This window comes from Rhynchophorus ferrugineus, unplaced genomic scaffold (assembly GCF_030347505.1).
Source record: "Rhynchophorus ferrugineus isolate W39M unplaced genomic scaffold, kcgeb_rfMv2 rfM1, whole genome shotgun sequence".
In the NCBI taxonomy this organism is placed as follows: Eukaryota; Metazoa; Arthropoda; class Insecta; order Coleoptera; family Curculionidae; genus Rhynchophorus; species Rhynchophorus ferrugineus.
The window spans coordinates 68,619,018-68,642,077 of NW_027472580.1; the positions used below are offsets into that span (position 1 = coordinate 68,619,018).

A 23,060-nucleotide genomic window follows, 5' to 3' on the forward strand; every position below is an offset into this window, starting at 1 on the left:
ATGCGTACGGTTTATTTACATATGTGTGACGTCAAATGACAATGTAGATTTTTTCAGAAAAAAATTGAAATTTTTGTTTTAAAATTTTTATTTCAAATATAATACTATTTTAGGAAATATATTAGAATATTAAAGTAAACAACATTAGAAGAGTAAAGAGAACATTTTTTGATATATATCATTAGACTCAGTGTTCTACTTAAATTTATCAGTACAAATTACTCAAATGCAGTTGGTCATACGCGGATGAATTAAGGGGTTATATTGATTTCGTCGTCAATTATATATTAACTATTCAAGAATCATATTCAATGCCTATTTTTAATCGACTTTGAAAAAGGAGAAGGTTTTATGTTCGGCTGTATATATTTTTTCAATGTATGTTCACCGATTTGTGAGCTGATTTTCAAAATTATTTTTTTATTCGAAAGAGTGCACTTCCGAGGTGATCCCATTGGAACCAAATTAGGATCTGCTGGGGGAATCGAGGGAAACGCTCAAATTTCAAAGGTACGTATAAAGTTTTCATTTAATTTTTATCTAAAATAATCAGATATTTGGGTATAATATTACTGCCAAGCTGATGTGACGGAAAATCGAAAGTCGTTCAGTGCACAAGCCATTCAGTTTGCTTTTTAAGCACTAACTATGGCATATCGTAGAAATGTTGTAGACAACTGCTTCTATGGTGTAATGGTTAAAGCGTTTAGATCCCAAACGGAGGTCGCGGATTCGATTCCTGGCGGGGACAGTAACTTCTTGTTTAGTTAGAACATTTGTCGAATCACTGGCCTGAAGTGCTCCTTATTTTCAATCATTGTTTCTTTATTCCTATTTTTCCTTATACGGGCTGCACCTTCACTTGGCCTACTCATTGTAGCATTTTAAGTAGTGAGTGAAACATTAATTAGTGAGTTCCTTATTTATTTTGTGAAGTTAGTTCAATTTTTTTGTTAAAAATATTTTATTGGCTATATAAGTTAGATAAACAACAGCTATAGCTTGTTTTTCGAGATACTTTGAGCGCTATATTTTTTTGGCTAGTTATAAAGCGATAATAAATTTTAGTTCTCGTGCGAGCTATGCTCATGTACTTTAATTTAGTTTCTTCTATTAGTTATTGCTGTAAAGTTACTGAAAAATGCACAATTAGAAATAAGAAATCAAAACATTAGCAAGCAACGAGAAAATCTCTTATGCTACAGACTTTGACAAGATACTGTAGCTAAGATAGTTGTCAAACAATGATAGATTTCAAATTTTTTGAAAGATTTTGTTATTTGTCTACTTTAACTCGAGATTAATTATCTCCTCAAGCATCAGGAGGTTTCTTTGTAATAGGAGTTTTATGATGAATCGACCAACAGAACTCGGCAAGAATTCCTTTTGATCATTTTCTATCGCAGCGCCCTTCTATGTCCTGTTGAAATCAAGAAAGAAAGGAGAAGGGAAATGTTGATTAAAATGATTGATCGCATATATGATTTAGTCCTTTTATTATAAGAGCAATGGTTTTCATGGTTTTGAGGTCGAGTCCAAATCATTGACGATGTAAATGGCAGGGCTTTAAGGCTTCCTTCCTCTACCAACCTCTTAACATTATAAGTTGAATTACAACAGATGTGGTAGGAATATACCTGCATACATATTCTTTTTGTCAGTACAAAACTAATTTTGTATCCTTGTTATATCGCGCGACTATTATGACACTGGCTACTAACTGTCAATTCGAGGAAACGGGGCTACGTGTTAATACGTGTTAATACTAATGTACCGAATGAGACATCTCAAAATAGATATCGAAATTGGGTTTTTAGATTATTTTGCAACACATAAAAATTAAATATATAAAATAGTGTTTTAAAGCAAATCAACATTTTTTGTGTTTTAAATCCTTTTATATTTCATAACTGGCACAGTTGATATTATTCCGTAGAGATGATCAGGAATTAATTCATTTAACCAGAATCAAATTAACTATCAAGAAGAGAAGATTGGCAATCGTTCCACAGTTACTCAAAGCATTTCTTGACTCGTAGTCAAAAATATTGTAGCTAAAGCTGTAAGATCGCAATAGGTGAATTAAAGGTATTCAAAAACTAGCCATAAACTTATTGCAATTAGAAAACACCCAAGGTTTTGAAAAATACTTCTAGTTCGTGGATTCCTGACACAAATATTACAGTTCATGGTCTGCAGCCACTAAAGGAGGGTTGCAGTAGTTTTAATCTCTAAACTGTTCATTTTCATTCGTAAACTATTGAAATTTGGAGTCAATAAAACTTGGAAAACTATTCGCTATAGGGTATACCATGAAAAGTTGGATATGGAATTAAAGCTCGCCTCTAAATTGTTGCTCAAATAAAAGAAATCAAGATATTTTTGAAACCAATGATAACCTGGATTAAATTCAATTAATTCAAGCCGCTTTAACTTATAATGAGTTAAAGACTAAATTATTGGCTAGATTTTGAATTTTATGACGTATTCTAATTAGCTATCACTGTAACTAAATTAATCGAACCAAGAAAGTAGTTTAGTATCGTTGCACGGAAGAAATCAGCGTTAAATGCCTGTATAGATTTTTGGACTGCGCGTTTCTATATAAATGTATTAATTTTCATATAAAAAGTTCGAATTTATTGAAGGTCTTAATACATATTGATGCAATATTATGCAAAACTTTCTAAATAACTGTTGATGATCAGTAAACATGACAATGGAAATATTGGCTGTGTTAATAGCAGTAGTAATAGTAAAATCAATACTTAACAGTATGATGTGATGTTACAGAATATTAAAAATTAGAGAAAAAGTGCTTACAATTTCGTAAGACTGTTTAAAGTTGCACAAATTATTTTAATTTAAAATATACAACAATTAATCAATATCAATATGGAAGATGATGCAAATATTAGGATATCAAGTTTATATTCCACTGAAAAAACATGTTTTTAAAATTAAATTCTAATAAACAGGTCAATTGAAAAGTCCCCGGCCTACCATAGTAAAACACATTTTTTTAGCAAAATTATTTTTTTTATTCAACATAATTCCCTTCAAGGGTGATACACTGATTATAGCGACCCTCCAACTTTTCGATACCATTTTTGTAGTACGATTTGTCCTTTGCTTCAAAATAGGCGTCAGTTTCGGCGGTCACCTCTTCATTCGACGAAAATTTCTGCCCAGCGAGCATTCTTTTGAGATCTGAGAACAGGAAAGAGTCGCTGGGGGCCAGATCTGGAGAATACGGTGGAGGAGGAAGCAATTCGAAGCCTAATTCATGGATTTTTGCCATAGTTTTCACTGACTTGTGACACGGTGCATTGTCTTGGTGAAGCAGCACTTTCTTTTTCTTCAAATCCGGTCATTTTTCGGCAATTTCGTCCTTCAAACGGTCCAATAACGCTATGTAATAATTGCTGTTGATGGTTCTTCCTTTTTCAAGGTAATCAATGAAAATTATTCCATGCGCATCCCAAAATACAGACGCCGTAATCTTGCCAGCCGACTGTTGCGTTTTCCCACGCTTTGGAGCGGGTTCATCGTGTGCAGTCCACTCGGATGACCGTCGACTGGACTTTGAAGTGAAATGATCGAGCCACGTTTCATCCATTATAAAATATAGACGCAAAAACTGGTTTATTAAGCTTGATCATTTTCAAACACTGTTCCGAATCATCAACTCGTCGTTGTTTTTGGTCAAAAGTGAGCTCGTGCGCCACCCACTTTACACGGAGCTTTCTCATACCCAAATATTCGTGAATGATATGATGTACAAGTTCAGTTAATATCTTTAGAGTGTCTGCTATTTCATTCAATTTGAATTTACGGTCATTCAAAATCATTTTGTGGATTTTTTAAATGTTTTCTTCGGTAACAACCTCTTTTGGGCGCCCACTGCGTTCCCCGTCTTCGGTGTTCATTTCACCACGTCTAAAATTAGCATACCAATCCTTGATGGTTGATTTTCCTGGAGCAGTGTCCGGAAACTCGGCATCAAGCTAAGTTTTTGCTTCAACTGATTTTTTTTCGTTTAAAAAGCCACATTTTATCAACACGAAAATCCTTTTTATCTATTTTTTCACAATAACAAAAGTTGTTTCACTCAAAATGCTATAATTCACAAACTAATGATCTTATAGCTGTCAAATTTATACACACATGTTTTGGGGCTTAGGGCTAACTAAAAAAATATGGATTTAATTTTAGTAGCGCCATCTATGTGCCAGATCGGGGACTTTTCAATTGACCTGTTATAGACGAGTTCGCCGTATCTCCGGAATTTCTTACAATCTTGTATATTTCTAATAAATACCTTATGGTCAAAAAATCAAAAAATAATACCATTTTGGAAATAATAATATTACGGATACTACAGATGGATGACCAACGAATAAAACAAAAAATTATTTTTAAGGTCCTCAGCAAAATTTAGAGATTCTTTAAAAAATTGCTAGCATATCGAACAAAGGTAGTACTAATATATTGTATTAATAAATCAGCATAGTTTAACATATGTACAAAAAGGTTGTACACTTTATTGAACAATGATTGACGGTTAAATCACTGTTTATAATTTCTTTGAAGTTTCTTTTTATAGTACTAAACATATTGTGTTTTGCGCCAGAAAATAGGATTTTCCGAAATTTAATACCCTTCATCAAAAGATAAATAATTCATAACGCTTGATACATAATGGCGACTATGGTTTGATGCATAAGAACCAACATACTAAGATTTATTTAGAACTATATTAATAATTAGTTTAAATTTTAATTTTATATACAAAAAAAATTATATATGTCTTATTATATAGTTATATCGCGATGATACGGCTCTGTGTATTCGAAATAATGAGATGATACTGTTTATGATAAACTGAAACATATAATCTATCCAAAATAACAGTGAACTCGCGTCATAAAGACGCATAACGTACTGGCTATTACAGTTTCTAAATTACTTTTAATACCACATAATATTTTCGTTCTCAAAAAAAGATACAATGCTATCTGATACGAAAAATAAAAAGGTAAATATGCTCTCTAATGAAAATAAAATACATTACTTGGATATACAATTGTTAACTAGATCGATTATGCCTCTAGGGGAAACCATATGCGGTTTAGAAATGAGTTAAAGGTATATATAATAAAATAACTCTAATCTACAAACTATTGTGGTTACTATAATGTTAAAATAAATTATATTTTATAACATTTTTGTTTAATTATTTTATATACGTTAGACTTTTGTTGTAATAAACTAAAAGTCAAAATTAAATGCGGGAACTATCCGGCGTTTTGACGTCATAAATTGAGATGACATGAGTTCACTGCTATTTTGGATAGTATATGCTGAGTGATATCATTTTCTTCTTAGGGTTTTTCTTAAAGGTTTGGTTTAAGACGTTTTCATTTCAGGGGTATTATAAAGCAGTTCTCTATTGAATTTATTCAATTAACTGGAATCAATTTATTTATCAATATTATGGTTCACTTTGAATCATTCCGCGGTTATTAGTAGCATTTCTTTGTGTGGAGTGGGGGCAAAAGTTTCGCACAGTAAAGCTATAAGACCACTAAAGCTTCCAAAAGGTGTAAAAATCAAAAAGCTACTAAAACAATTTTTTTACAAAAACAGCTAGATAATATTCAATTGTATAAATACACATTTATATTTTATGTAAATAGTAATAAGTAAATGTAAATAGTATGAGATGATAAATGTCATCAGGACATATCATAATATTATAATAGAGTAAATTATATTATGATGGTTATATTTAATTCATTAAATGTATTCTTTAAAATATAAATAAACTAATTTATTATTAATTTTAAAACATGTAGAGTCTACTAGAAAACAATAATTTAAAGTATCGCAAAACTTAAATCTCTTCCTACATTACATATTCACTGAGGGAAAATTATAATTAACTTGATACATTCAATTTTTAAAATTAAATGTAAAATAACTTAATATTAATTTCTTGTATATATTTTAAATTTCTGCAAATAATTAAAAACAGTGCAACACTTATATAGGAGCAAATATATTTGTGTTTGATTTATGTGATATATTTATATGGTATCTTATATTTATTTACTGTAATAATTGTATAATAGGGTTCTGTTGAATTTGGTCACAATATTATCTAAATACAAAATATTATAAAATGACTATCATTTGAAAATTATACATTGTTATTAAAAAACTAACTAGTCTCTCAGCATTTTATAAGCAAACAGTTAGGTCTAAAATCATTCGATGAACTGTTGAATATATCTCATTAATATTCAAAACTAATGAGAGCGTCCCCGTTATTTGGTATTCGAAAACGCTAAAGAACGGTAAAGGCTGGAAAGTTTGTTTACATTTAAAAAAACTTAAATTCTGCATAAAATCTCTCCTAAGACGATCTAGACACCTCACGTAATGTCTATTTAATTTCATCATAAACAATAATCTCGACCAATACATCGGGTTTTTTTATAACTGTTATTTTTATCCATTTTAGACCTTCGACTTTCAACATATACTGATACGCAGCCTGTGGTTAAAAAACAAAAACATATAATATCGAAAACTGTTAATGGAAACGACCTGTAACTAAAACAGAAAAATAAACCTCGACAATCGGTAAATTCATTTTTAAATATATGGCTAAGATAAAAAACACATTAATTCGAAAAATGTTCGCCTTTATTCTTGTGTCGGGTTTAGCGGGGGCGTCAAAAATTGACGTCACATTTGACGTTTGGCATACCATATACACGACAGTGGGCGATATACGCTTGTCTCTTCGGCATTATTTCAAGTTAACAGTCTGTTTCAAAAGGTAGATAAGAAAAACAAAAAATCCATAGCAACTAGACTAGACATTAATATTTTTTCTAGAATAACATTTGCACGTACCGATAATCACATAACATATACGGCTTTAGGGGTTTTCTTGAGAGATTTATCCAATTTGACACTATTGTCACACACTGCACTCTAACACGGGACACTTATACTAAGCGGACAGTGTATTAAATCGTTTTGGCGTTTGTAGAAAGGATCGGGAACTTAACATAGAGTCATGGCAACCTTTTGCATATCGTATGTTGCTGAAAACTGAAAGATCAGACACAAATAGATATGAAACGTCACGTGTATGTGAAAGTTTTGTTTGTGCTGCCATCTAACGGTAATAAACACAACTTATCATTGTCGGTATACAGTTTTCAATTCAAAATTACATGTTACGTCGGGCGCCTGCACCATAATAGTGTCTTAACTTGAATTTAAATGATTTTACTACTTATAATTATCAATATAAGTAAATACTTGCCATAACCATCCTATTAATAAAAATAAATATTGTTGAGCGATAAGTGTTCTTCTGCAATTAAATATTAAATTTATATAAATATTTCAATATTAATCAGAGGATAATTAAAAATACATTTTTTTAATTAAAAGTATCTAAATATTATATGAGATATTTGTTTTTTGTAAAGTTCTTGAAACAGTTTAATCGGTTATTAATTAAATTAATGAGCTGGAATACAAAATTAAACTCTGCGTTGTAAAAAATATACGTCTTACTTTTTATTTTGTATTATAGACGTATCTTACTCCAATATAAGTAGAATATTTTTTTTATAAATTTAATTTGTGGTTAAAAATGTTTATTGTAATTTAACATAGACCACTGAGACTTTAGGTTTTCCCATCATCAAGTTAAATGCATTCGATAATTTTGTTTTAGAATATTTCACATACTTTTAAAGCTTCTAGGTAAATACTGACATGTTTTTATTAATGTTGTTGGTCACCATAAGTATTTACAATATTTATTGGCATTACTGATATCTCTGTGGTCGAAATTCGACCACAATGTATTAAATTAATCATGTTTATTTCAACTATCTAACAAGAAATAACACTAACTAAAACTTTTTAAATTGTATTTAATTAAATCTAAGTTCCATTAACTTTCTATAATCAACAACGTATTAATAAGTATAAATTATTACGCCACTGAACATTATAACAAAGCATCATTAGATTATGGTCAGAACTGTAACAACTTCAGAGCATTAAATACATGATCTTTATTTATTTTATATATGTTTTGTTATAAACAGTATGTATGTAATAATAAATGGAAGTAATAGGGAGAGAATAGATGAGAGCAGACTAAGTGAGAGGATGAAATCGAATACATAGCATGTATATTAAAATAGAGTATATATGAATTTTGAAATATATATTAATTTAAAATATATATTAAAGGAATTTTCAAAATTTAGGTCGATAAAGTAAGTAATTAAAATAATTGATACAATTTTCAAAGAATTAAAAGTCACATATCTTAATTCATTAATCATTAACCTTTATATTTAAGGTGTTTAACGTTAATATTTATAAATGCTTTAAAACGTCTACAAATGTACTGTTAATAATTCATAAATTCTTCTATTTGTTTTATGTTTTCCATATATGCACATTATGTAGTTAGTTTCATATTAAATCCTGCATATTTTATATAATTTTTATCTTTTAGCTATATTGCTGACCTAAAATATATATTACAAAAACAATAAATACACCAGGCCGATTAATAAAATATTTTTTTACCTAAATTTTTAAATAAAATTTGATTATTCTTTGCTTCTTTATTTCGCTCTTCAATATCACCTTCGCCGATAGCTTATCTTTAGTTTGTCTTCTATGGCTTTCATTTATCTATTGCTTTCTACTTTGTCTTATATCCCAATAAAAATTCTATGAATATTTTTTATAACGTTTATAACGGATTCTATGCAATATTCATTTTAACTCTTGATGTGCAAATTAACGTTTTCATTGCCTGCAATATTCACTTAGTTCTTTGTTAAGAAATGCATTTACTAATGAAACCTGAAATTACCACCAAAATTCACAGAAGATCGTAACAATCTTTAACATATAATATATATCAATTAATAACACTCCTTAAGAAAGAATCACTTTTTCTTTTTTTCTTTTTCTTCCTCAGACATCAATATTGTGATTTCGAAAATCTAAGTATTTTGTAAGTAATGAAAACAGATGATTCTTGGTATTCTCGAATTTTTGTTAGTCTATGTTGGGATGAAATTTTCACATATGTCGAATTTTTCTTTCACAGCTGTATATTTATTTGCTTTCTCTACAAGAAATATAAAATATAACCTTACATGATCATACTATTCTTAATCATTCTTTTATTCAAACTTGCCATAATTCTTTAATAAATCCAAGAATACTGTAATAACCGAAATTAACACAGAACCCTGCTTAAAATTAAATAACTACATTTTAATTGTCATAATCGTTTTCATCTCATTTTCCGTATTAATTATATTTTAAATGTAAAAAATAAACATTCACTTAATATTAAGGAACACTATCCTTTATTTTACTTTATAAAAATAAATTAAATCGTAGTATGTTATTGAATTGTTTTGAAATATATTTATTTGTAGCGCATATTATACAAAAATATTAGGCCTCAAATATTATTCCTCGATGTTGCTTTAACCGTGCCAAATTTCATGCGTCCAAGTGTCCCTGTTTTCTTTAAAAAGGGGAGGCAAACGTTATTAATTTGATTAAGTCATGTTTTCCGTTGAACTGAGCAGAAAAGATTAGAGGTCTTGTCTTATAGTTTAATATATTTAGAATTAAGAAAAATACGTTTATTTGTACGTTTCAATTAATCATCATTTAATGTAGAAATTTTAAATTCTAATGAAAAAGTGTTTATATGTATATATTTCAGGTTAGACAACTGTCCAAAATGTTTTATAAATGTTTAGAGAACGACTTCTCTACAGACATATACCGGGCATTTATATATTTATATCAACTATACAATCATTTCCGTGCGTCAGTGGTCGCTCAGCAGACACGGATTGACAAAATTGGACGGAGGTTATTTAATCTTATTATGGTATTGTCACTTAATTTCTTTCCTTTCAGCCTTTATTTTTATGTAAAAATATAATTAAGATCATTGTTAGGGATTTATTTTACGAGTGCTTTACTTAATTAAGCAACTTAAAAATATAGCGCTAGTTGTGACAATCCTTAACGATTCAAAACTCTATCGTCCTGGCAAAGGCTAATTTACTCTAATTCTTAAAATAGTTTTGTAGAGACTGGAACAAATGATAGTACATTCATTTTCATTAAATTTTTGGGAGTTATTTAAGATGGGCGTGCTTCAGAGGTTCAAGCAGCATCGCTTTCAATGTGAATATAACAGGTCAATTGAAAAGTCCCCGGTCTGACACATAGATGGCGCTACTAGAACTAAATCCAAATGTTTTTAGTTAGCCCTAACTCGCAAAAGATGCTTGTATAAATTTTCAATAAACAACTGTCGGATTATTAGTTTGTGAATTATAGCATTTTGAGTGAATCAACTTTTGTTATTCTGAAAAAAAATTGATAAAAAGAAATTTCGCGTGTTACTACGAAAAAAAAAAAAACAGTTGAAGCAATAACTTGGCTTGATGCCGAGTTTACGGACACTGCCGCAGGAAAATTAACCATCAAGGATTGGTATACTAAGTTTAGATGTGGTGAAATGAGCATCGAAGATGGTGAACGCAGTGGACACCCAAAAGAGGTTGTTACCAACGTAAACACTAAAAAAATCCACAAAATGATTTTGAGTGACCGCAAATTGAAATTGAATGAAATAGCAGACACTCTAAAGCAGATCACTTTTGACCAAAAATAACGACGAGTTGATGATTCGGAGCAGTGCTTGAAGATGATCAAGCGTAATAAATCCGGGTTTTTGCGTCGGTATGTGACAATGGATGAAACATGGCGTCATCATTTCACTCCGAAGTCCAATCGACAGTCATCCGAGTGGACTGCACATGATGAATTTTGGGATGCGCATGGAATAATACATAGCGTTATTGGACCGTTTGAAGGACGAAATCGCCGAAAAATGGCCGCATTTGAAGAAATAGAAAATGCTGCTTCACCAAGACAATCAACCGTGTCATAAGTCAGTGAAAATGATAGCAAAAATCCATGAATTGGGCTTCGAATTGCTTCTTCATCCACCGTATTCTCCAGATCTGCCGCCAGCGACTATTTTCTGTTCTCAGATCTCAAAAGAATGCTCGCTGTGAAGAAATTTTCGTCGAATGAAGAGGTGCTTGCTGAAACTGAGGCCTATTTTGAAGCAAAGGACAAATCGTACTACAAAAATGGTATCGAAAAGTTGGAGGGTCGCTAAAATCAGTCATCACCCTTGAAGGGAATTATGTTGAACAAAAAATCTAATTTTGCCAAAAAATTGAGTTTTACTATGGTAGGCCGGGGACTTTTCAATTGATCTGTTATATGATATGGTATCCTGTATTAATAAGCCTTAAAAGTTAGTAATATATTAGTTCTAGAAACAGAGAATCAAATAATAGAACGGGTCTACAGAAAAAAAAATTGTAAAAACTGCAGTTATGAAAAAAAATTAAGATAAAAGTCGAGGATTTGAGACAATACATTGATCTTGTGGAAATTTGGGATGGGAACTTACATATAGAGGAACACTTATTATTAAAAAAACTACAAGTGCATTTTTCTCTTATTTATATAAATTAATCTGCATAGACATAATTGGTTCTAAAAATTTATTTTAGAAAATGACTTTAATTTATCTATAATATTAAGTAACCTAAATTAATTATACTAAAATGATTATGTTAAATAGACCTTTAAATGTTAGGAAAAAGAGTGAAGATTAATTCCTTGACTGGCTTACTAATTTAAATGGTGATTACTGATTTGGAGATTTATAGAATCAACCGCCCTGAGCGTGCTTCTGATGCCGACGTCATCATGATCAATCTATAGACGGCGTTCGTGAAGAGTATCTACTTCTTAACCAATAAGCTGCTGTTGGTGTCTTACGACTTCGAACATTATTGAATAAACTCCGTCACAGTTGGCGATCGGCTGCAGTCGGACTATGTCACTCTTCTATTTTTCAGATATATTTAGATCAGCTGTTTGCTGGGGTTTCCACCGAAAAGGTACATCTGGCCACATAACTCTGTACGGAATTCGTTCATCCTTCATTCGACACATATGTCCAGACCATTTTAATCTGTATCTGAATTTGTTCATCAATGGTGTAATACGATTTCGGAGACAAAAATAAGTATTTGCATCAAGGCCTGAAGCTTACAGATATAAGATTGTAACAGAATCTATATCTGCGAGCCATAGCAAAGGATTGGCATTCCAAAGAGGCGGATTTTAGTCTTGATTGTAACATTTCCTATCTTCTACACGTACCATCTTAGAGAAGCGAAAGCTGCTACAATTTAACCGATTAGGATTATTATTTCGACCGTGAATGCCACTTTCTTATGCTATATTACTGATGACAAGTAATTAAACTCCTGCACTTGCTCTAACTGGATCCCGTTTAGATTCCCAATGGCCTGTGATCAGTTAGTTGTCAATATTATGGGTTGAATCAGTTTGTTGGAGACGTAATATGGGGCATCGACGATTACTTGCAACACTTTATTCTGGAACCTCTGGAGAATAGCTATGTTAGATTTGCTAGTTGTACCCGACAGTTCAATACCATAGGTCCAAATGGGCCTAAGTATTGACCTATACAGAAAAACCTGGTTATCTAATGATCATTTAGATTTACGCCCTATCAGCCAATACATTTGGTTTAGTTTAAGCCCAAGCTGTTTGCGTTTTGTCACTATATGTTTTTTCCATGACATACGTCGATCGAAACGCATTTCCAGATATTTAACGTTGTTTGCTTGTGAAAGTTAATGATTATTCAATTTTACTGAGGTACAAGTTCTTCTACAAAAGGTTAATGTCACATGGATAGGTTTTGTCTCATTTGTTTTGATAAGCCACATTTTCAACCACAATTCGACTTTGCTAAGATGAAGTTGGAGGTTTCTTAAATATTATAAAGGATTATAAAGCCGCTGTATCGTCAGCATATGTTGCAACAATAGTGTTTCTTGACAAGCCTCAACATCTGAATCAGCGAATAATAGCGCTATTATCAACGTCAACGAGTTTATAGCATGATACGCTATCTCTGTTTTTAAAAGGATTTTGCATCATTGTATCTACTGCTATTGTTGACTACGTTATTCGACTGAACGGATTTGAATGGAGATTCCACTTTGTTGCAAGTGGTACGCCCTACGTTTTCCATGGTGCAGACTTTTCGCTTTCTTGTAGGCGCTGATGATAGGTATCTTCATCGCGTTTGCTACCTGCATGTTTTATTTCGACGGTTTTGTTTTATGAGATAACTCTATGCCTAAATACCTAAACGATTCTTGGTTATCCAATCGTTATTTCATTATCTAGGTAAAGAACATTTTTTTGTATTTCCAGAGATTCACGTTCCTAGGCTTTTCAAAGACTATATTTATATCTATCTCTGCTCATTGTCGCAATCGAGAAATTTCCATCGAGTTAAAATTGCGATGTACTTTATCCGATTCTTGGCGTCTGCACGTCCATTATCTGGAGTGTTGAGTGCTCTGTTGGTTAGGAGTGAAAATCTAGCATTTAAGCAGATTCATTTTATTTAATTAATTATCATTTAGTTTAATTAAATTCTCTCTTAATTTTAATATAATTCATTTAATTTAGTAGCTAAAGCATATTCTTTTCGCCCTACATGCGGTTATGCATATTTTGCCTCAGATAAGTTGTGAAGCACGCCTTGCAGGTCGTTTTAAAGATTAATCTAATTGGATTATCTAATTGTCTAGAAGGTGCAAAAAAGATACATATTCAGAGCGAATTAAACGTCAAGGAAAATATTACAAAAATATATTGTTTGTTTTCTGAAATATTGTTGTCGCAATGGAGCTTATAATAATTCAAAAGTATTAACAAATAATTAATATTCATTCTTCAATTCCCTATGGTAATTCTAATGCTCCAATTATAATTTATGAAAAGCTTATGAATTTGTTATATCTATCAACTTATATATTGTTATAGTGGTAAGTGAAATTATAAGAAAATGAACTTATGAATATGTCTAGGTAAATAAGTAAATACAAAAGATATAAGACATCCGGTCTTATCTAGACTGGGATCATTTTTGGATGATGTCGGGTTTCTCACTTTTGCCTTAAGGACGATCATGATTATAAACAATCACAAACGTAAATTTACTACGACATTCCTCAGCTGGATTCGAACTTTCTATTCAAATAGCGACTATTGCAACGGTACGAGGATCGTCCTGTCGCCTTGATCACTGTACCAAGCAATGTATTATTTTATTAACCGATTTTGAAAAAGGAGGAGGTTCTACGTTCGGCTGTATAATTTTTTAAAAATGTATGTTCACCGTTCGGTTTGGTTGGCGCAGTGGTAAAGGCGACAGGGCGGTCCACCTACTGTTGCGATAGTCGCGGGTTCGAATCCTGCTAGGGCATGGTCGTAAATTTATGTTTGTGACTGTTTAATATTTGTGATTGTCCTAGGCGAGAGTGCAAAATCCGACAAGGAAAATAATCCCAGTCAGGCCAGTAACCGCGCTGGGTAAGACCGGATGTGTTCTGTCATGATTTCTAAGTTGGTCACTCGCCAGTCGGTAGGCTTAATGCCGAGGATCGTGGTTCGGAGCCCACGTTAAACTGTAGGTCCAGTCCTGATAAACTTTCGTTGGTAAAAGGAGACTTTAAAAAATATACAAAAAAATATTAGTATAATTTTATGACATATATAAAAAAATAAATTACCAACAAAACAAATCTAAGTTAAGATAACTGTTTGGGTTCGGCACCGACTCCAAAGTAATCAGTTGGTAGTACTTAAAATAATATTGTAAATAGATAAATAGGTTTAGGTAGATATTAAGCTAAAGTGTGTATATATAGTAGAATATAAAATATGTGTAGTAGAAAGGTTAAATAAGGTTTTTGATTATTTTTATTTAGTTGTTACAACTATTATAATGTACACGTTTTATTTTAAAATGTTTTTTGTGTTAAAAATCTAAGTTTGATTATTTTTTAATTTTCAGTGAATTCCTTATTTATTTTTTGAAGTCGGTTCAATTTTTTTGTTAAAAATATTTTTAAATAACTTAGTAGATTATACAACGAAACATTTCTTTAATTTATATGACACTGCAATGCTTGCCGGGTGCATTTAGTTGTTAATAACACTGTGTATTTGTCAAAAGTTTCTCTTTACATGAATATATATTTTTCTATTACTGCAAATTTGATATTTTTTATATAAAAAGAGTTGTGCTTATAATATAGACGAATGAACATATAAAGATAGTTCGAAGCCCCTGACCATGTGTTTTTTTTATCTGACATCCTGTGCCGATTAATTTTTTTACATATTCCCATGTTGCTTAGTTTAAATAAAATTAATCATAAGTATCATACGCAAAAGAATTTGTAAATAATATTCGTTTGTTGCTTCGATGGACCCACTTGTTGATAATGCTTTGCTTTTCAGTCTATTGATTTTTCCGGAATTTCCCCCAGTGCGCAATACAGAGCATTCTCCACGCTGTCATCATTCTCCGTCTTTCACTTATCGGTACTTTCGACGTTATTGCCGTCCTTTTCCCGCAATTACCTTCTGTGGTTTAGCGTTCGTTTTGATAAGAGTCTGGTCTTACCATGCCGATCGACCAATTCAATATGGCCCGGAATCATTGAAAAACTGATGAAAAATGGAAGATTTACTACTGAATATTGTGAAGGAAGCCGGTGGTTCAAAACTGAGCCACCTAAAACAGAAAGCACAAGAAGCCCATGGTAAGTAAGAACAATTTGTAATTTACTCATCATATGGACAAGTTTGGTTTCCTTTCTATATTTGTTAAACCAGAATTTGATTAATATTTTTGTTAATTTAGTTCGTACAATGTCAAGAAAAATAGAGCGCAATATTGTTTAACTTTTAATTAGTATTAGTCAGATGTAGTTGCACCGTAACTACTTAATCAACATATTCAGAAAATTAAATTTATTCAGAATTAAATTGTTTTAATTCTAGAAATGATTTTAAATATGAGCGTTTTATGTGTGATTTTTATTTAACACTCAGATTCATTTCATAATATGTGATCATTATTGGCATATTATTAATTTAAACTTAATTATATTAACTATAATGACATATATTCGCTGACAAATGTTTATTTCTATCTTTAAGTTGAATTTGTTGTATAACAAAAAATATTTTCGAAACATTTTTTCGAATTTCTTTTAAATAAATTCAGACTGTTGATCATATTGTAGAAATAAACATATTTTTAGGAATAATTGAACTAATTAAGTAGAAATCATTTAAATATTTCTATTTAAGAAAATATAAGTTTGTTAATATATTATTATCATTTTTTAAATTAATTTTATGAGTGATTTATTAGTTTTGTCGTTCCAAAATAATAATTCAGATTAAAAATACATTCACCTTACTAGTGTTACAATTTATTGATAAAACCCATGATTCATAACAAGTCAATTGAAAAGTCTCCAGCTTGCCATAGTAAAACACATTTTTTTGGCAAAATTAGTTTTTTTATTCAACATAATTCCCTTCAAGGGTGATACTGATTAATGGTATATTGATTATAGTGACCCTCCAACTTTTCGATACCATTTTTGTAGTACGATTTGTTTTTTGATTCAAAATAGGCCTCAGTTCGACGAAAATTTATACCCACCGAGCATTGTTTTGATATCTGAGAACAGGAGAACAGGAGTCGCTGGGGCCAGATCTGGAGAATGCGGTCTGGACACGACTGGAATGCGAAATGGACTTGTGACACGGTGCATTTTCTTGGTGAAGCAGCACTTTCCTTTTCTTTAAATGTGGCCGTTTTTCGGCGATTTCGTCCTTCAAACGGTCCAATAACACTATGTAATAGTCGCTGTTGATAGTTATTTCTTTTTCCAGGTAGTCAATGAAAACTATTCCATGCGCATCCCAAAATACAGACGCCATAACCTTGCTAGCCGACTGTTGCGTTTTTCCACGCCTTGGAGCGTGTTCATTGTGTGCAGTTCACTAGGATGACTGTCGATTGGACTTCGGAGTGAAATCATGGAGCCATGTTTCATCCATTGTCACATATCGACGCAAAAACTCGGGTTTAATAGGCTTGATCATCTTCAAACACTGCTCCGAATCATCAAGTCGTCGTTGTTTTTGGTCAAAAGTGAGCTCGTGCGCCACCCACTTTGCACAGAGTTTTCTCATACCCATTTCTCATTCGTGAATGATATGATGTACACGTTCAGTTGGTATCTTTAGAGTGTCTGCTATTTCATTCAATTTCAATTTACGGTCATTCAAAATCATTTTGTGGATTTTTAAAATATTTTCGTTGATAACAACCTCCTTTGGGCGTCCACTGCGTTCACCGACTTCGGTGCTCATTTCACCACGTCTAAACTTAGCATACCAACCCTTGATGGTTGATTTTCCTGGGACAGTGTCCGGAAACTCGGCATCAAGTTAAGTTTTTGCTTCAACTGTATTTTTCCTTTCAAAAAGCAATATTTATCAACACACGAAATTCCTTTTTATCATTAATATACTATTTGTATGTTAATTAACCATATTATAATAAATATAAATCAGGCTTTTTTGCTTATACACTGAAACATATTAGCTATAAAAGTTTCCGGCATTTTACGAATTTTTTTTGCCGAAATTTGCTTTGGTAGATTTTCCGAAATTGAATAATTTCTCGAAAATGTTTTACTAATAAGAATAATTTATTGTCCTTTACATATGGCTTATTACAACTTGGCTAGGAATAATTGATAACAGAGACTGAAACATTTGATGATTACGGTAGATGCCAACATTTTCAATTTCTACTTTTCTGGTTTTTTAACGATTTTGATTTTTTTTAAAATAATTGTAGATAGTACCAAATGTTTTCTATGATCTTATTTAACCTCGACTATGCCCACGCTCATGGTTTATTTCTGCATTGCTTTTTTACGTGTTTGTTTCAGAAACATCATAACTCTCATATTCACGGCATTCTTCACTGCCATCTATTTATCACCATTTTCATTAATTATTCAAATCAGAATATATTTGAATTCTATCAACTTAATATAATTAACTACTATTAAGAACCATTTTGTGAAGAAAGTGTCGAAACCATTATTTTCAAGTTGTATTCGCCAGGGTGCACTCTGATAAATTTTGAGTGCGATTATTGTTGTCTTAGGTGATTTTCTTGTAATAAAATAATGCCTTCCTCCTAGTTTTACCACCCTAATTTACCTTCTCCTAGTAAAATACTATCGAAATAATTATGTTAAAATATTTACAGTTAAATAAAATATCTATTTGTTTATGTCCAGAGCAAAAAGAGTGATCTAAATAGATCTGTATTATTATAAAATGTAAGAAATATGGTCTTTAAAATTAAATTTTCTGGGAGAAATAATATTATTATATGTCTAATTAATACAAATCGCAAAACAAACAAAAACAACACTTATATTTTTAATACATATATAGCGAACAAATTCTTGATATTTCAAAGCTAGTTAAATTTTTAACCCTTAACTGGTATTGCGAAATAGGTGACATGTTTAGTATCGGGGGTGAAAAGTGACCTCTATAAAGTGATATAAGGAAATTTAAAAGTTCAATGTTTCTTATTATTATTATTTTTATTTGTTACAACAACTTATTTATATAATTTATTTGTAAAATTAAACTCATCTTTATAATAATAACATTAGATTTTTAGTAGAATTTTATTTTAGGGTTATTTAACTAATTTTATAGCCATAATTATTTATATAATTTATTAGCTATTATTAGCAAGTCCAAGAAAAGTTTTTCGAAATATTTTATATAACATTCTTTTCTACAGCTGATTTCTTTATCAATGATCATCCAGAAAAATGTTTTATTTATCCATGGTAGAACGAGAATGAATCCACTGTCCTATTTAAGAAATATTTATAAATACAGAAATTATATATTTATGTTAAGCTTGCAAAATATTTAGTTATCTTCATTGCAAATAATTTTTTTGTCATAAAAAGCGTATCCTGTTTTTTAGATTATAAAAATAGAAAATTCAACTTCTATTACTTTTGAAATTATCATTTCAGATGTCAGATTTTCCATAGTTAGAATAAAATAGATATCTAAAACATAACTCCATATCGACAAATCTATATATTATATATTATTCATGGTATTATAAAGTATATTACATACTGTAAATGATATATTTGACTGTTTCCATAGTTTTTTAATTATATCTGATTGTTATGAAGTTTAATATTATTAAAATAAAGAGTATATTTTAGGAACAGAATAATTATCAAAAATATAATAATTTGATTTAATGGTATTAATATATATGTATCACATATATTCGTTTTAATATGATTTTGTGCCAAATGTGTTGACTAGCTCTGTTATCGATATTGTGATCTATGACTGATTTCAGTTTTAATTAATAGTTAGATCTATATTAATCTAGGATAATGATAGTGGATAAAGTTGGTTTAAATATTTTATGACAATATTTGCTATTAAATTAATTATATTATATATTAAATTACATATACTATATTTAAATTGAGTTTATCAATAAGGGTAGGTCAATGTTCGCAGCGAATATGTTGTTTTGGCAGCGTCTGGTATATTTGTTTTTTATTATTCCTTTATAGATGCCAAATCACTATGGATGGAAATTTACACGATTGTGCCGCACGTCGACAAGACGTTACAGAACTCAATGCTATTGACTTATACACTAAGTTTAAAGGATCGTGTTACTGTGTATTATATCGTATTGGGTTTATTAGTTCGGACATCGCATCTGACTTTTGTCGAAGTTCGTTGAAGTGTGAAAAAAAATGTTTTCAGTCTTTTGAAAATGCCTGAATTTACACTAAGCAAAGTAAATCCCATTTGCATCCCATTAATTTCAACATGTGAATTCTGGTTTCGACGTTTTGATAATTTTGACTAAATCAAAGATCGTTCTGGACAGCTCAATAATTTTGAAGACGAGGATTTGAAGCATTACTGATGATCCGTGTAAAACACTAGAAGATACTGGTGATGAAAAGTGGATATGATATATGATAATTGAAAGCTTGGTGGGATCAGCTTGGTGTGGTATATTACAAGCTGCTAAATAATAATAAAACAATTAATGAGACTTGCTATCGACTACAATTGCATTTGAAACGACCATTGAGCAAAAAATCGGCCGGAATACGTGAAAAGGCACAACAATGTGATTCCTCAGCATGACAACGCTCGACTATATGTTTCCAAGCCGGCGAAAATATATTTGGAAAGTGCTACCCCACCCGCCATATTCTCTAGACCTTGCTTTTTCTGATTACTACTTGTTTTGATATATGACTCTTAATCGCTCTGATTAGAACTTCTTATGAAGATACAAATATGAGTTGTGAAAGATGGGGAAAATTTATGGCTCCCGATGGACAAACTTAAAATAAAACAAAATACTTTAAAATTAATCTATAAGTTCATAGTTTTGCTATATTTCCACAGAGCTGATACTACGAGGGACATTCTGTAATAACGATTTGAGGGTATAGTTTAGAGAGGTGACGAGAATCACCAAGACAGTGTGATTTGATCTCAGCAGGCCTCTGTGATTAAAACGCGATTCACTGAAGGCCTTAAATGCAACATAATCTAGACGATCGCTAAAATTCCGACGGATCTATGTCATATTCCATACATATTACCTTGGAGCCTTTGAAATAAAACAATAATTTCGTTAATACCTCACATGCAGCTTTATTCCATTTCAATATCGATTCGTCGTTAATGTAAAATCATGTATTAATTATACTGGGCCTATTACGGTTAACAAAGGAAGACACCACAAGTGTAATTTAAAATTGTTTAATAAAGTTTATCTTTTTTTAATTAACTACGCTTAGTACAATCTTAATATACAAATTAATTCATTAATATTATTCTGTTGTACTTACATTAAAAAACAAGCAAAGCGAGTACGGGATTAATACATCAGTATGTATTTCCCAAATTAAAATAAAACTAATCTACTAAAACTACTTAAGCTAAAGTTAAAAATACACTAATGGATTAAACAAGTTCGTGTCGTTTGATTCGCTTCAACCTTCTGATTTCCTGCGTGTTGTCCAGCAGCTTTATTGTTTCTACGTTGCTGTGTTGTGCATTTAATTGGCAGGTCATCTTCCAGCTCTTCGTTGGTTATGTAGCGATAAGCATTGATAATTAATCGCAGAACTTTGTTTTGGATGCGTCAGATTACCAGTTAGTTTGATATCTTAGTTCAACAACATATTTGCACCCCATAGGTCCAAATTGGTTTTATAATTGACTGGTAAACTAAGCTCTTTGATTTTATGTCAAATTGAGAATATATTTCGGCTAAACAATACAGCTGCTTGACTTTGAGTCTAATCTGCTCTGCTTTTTGTATAATGTAATGTTTCCAATTTAATCCACTATCGAGATATATTCCGAGGTATTTGGCTGATTATGCTTGAGGAATCGGGCATCCGTCAAGTGATATGATTACGTTTTTCTCATTTCGCTGCAACTCAAAATTAACATGGACAGATTTGGAGCTACTATGCTATATTTTCCAATATCTTGTCCATTTGTAGATCTTGTTGACCGCTACTTGTACTTTTTCAACAGCATTGAACAGAGATATATCTTTTGACATGATAACCGTGTTGTCGGTAAATGTTCCAGCAGATACAGGAGTAAGACACTACGCTGTGAAACTCCAGCTGAAATAAGTTTAATTATTGAGAATGGTCCTTCAAAAGCTTGTGAGAGGTCCAAGAATATTGCACGGCAGTATTTATTTTCTGCCAGTGCCGTTTCAACAACCGTCAGTCTGTGCAGTTGATCGATTGTCGAGTGGTGTTTAACACGTTTTAATTGCAGTTTCTCAAATATCATGGGTAGCAGCAAAATAGGCCTGTAATATCCAACTTGTTCTGCCGGTTTGTCAGGTTTTTAAGCAAAATTATTCGAGCAATCTTAAGACATTCCGGAAAATGGTTCAGTCTCAAACAAGCATTGAATATATATGTCAACATGATTATTGATTTTCGTGGCAGCTCTTTTAATAACCCAGGTGAAATATCATCAATTTCAATTAAAATTCAATTTAAATTAGATTCTTGAATCATCTGGAAAGACTAGGCATTTATAGGCTGCCTTACACGTAAAAAATCGCAGCTAACAATAGATAATACTTTATATAAAATGTATTGTATTAATATCTCCGAATGAACTGACTTATTTTGTCAGTTTCTTCTAAAAGAACAAATCCTCAACTCAACCCAACTCCTCCTAAACGGTTGGAGAGATTTTAATTAAACTTTTGTGTATGTGTGTGGATACGAGAATGGTTTCAATTATAAGAATACAACATTATAAGAACATAGTTTTATTGTCGATATAAATTATTCCATCCATACAAAAAGGCAGTTTGACAGTTTGTTTGACATCTGGAAACAAATTTTTATTTAGTTTTATAATAACATTTCATTATTTTTTAAATGTAACTACGTTTTTTCTTACTAATATCACAGTGTAATGCTATATCACAATATTATTTATAAATTCATCCTTGTACGTGCGAAAAACGAAAAAAGAAAAACAAAACGAGATATAAGAGAATAACATAAACTAATATATAATAATATACATAATTCGCAACCTTGTTATCTTATTCGTTTCATTTATCATTTTAAGTAATTCCCGTTAAATCACGAAGCGCAAGAATGTTATTATTCTGTATTTATTATGTTCTCAAATTATTTTATAAAGCTTCTGCAGTTCAGTGAAAAATATTTTTTGAGCATGGCGTAATATTTTATTTTGAAGATTAATGAAGTACAGTAAATAACCCGTAAATATCCATTACTCAACATTAACGGTCATTTTTACTCAGTGTTTTCGCAGTACGCATTACTCAAATTGAAAGATTTTTTACATAT

At 31.1% G+C, this 23,060-nt stretch overlaps 2 protein-coding genes across 6 annotated transcripts in view; one reads left to right on the top strand and one right to left on the bottom strand.

Moving 5' to 3' along the window:
- The window catches only part of Tab2 (TAK1-associated binding protein 2), a 101,720-nt gene extending 94,592 nt beyond the window's left edge, over nt 1-7,128 (bottom strand). For all 5 annotated transcript variants that reach the window (XM_076393813.1, XM_076393806.1, XM_076393797.1 and 2 more), the window contains exon 1: nt 6,925-7,128. The gene's annotated coding sequence lies outside the window, so the exon portion shown is untranslated. The remainder of the gene's footprint in view (nt 1-6,924) is intronic.
- Nucleotides 7,129-15,630: 8,502 nt separating this feature from the next.
- The window catches only part of LOC143206953 (brefeldin A-inhibited guanine nucleotide-exchange protein 3), a 39,869-nt gene continuing 32,439 nt past the window's right edge, over nt 15,631-23,060 (top strand). Inside the window, exon 1 of the mRNA XM_076419839.1 lies at nt 15,631-15,833. Within this exon, the coding sequence (XP_076275954.1) occupies nt 15,749-15,833 (85 nt within the window). The 5' untranslated portion in view covers nt 15,631-15,748. The remainder of the gene's footprint in view (nt 15,834-23,060) is intronic.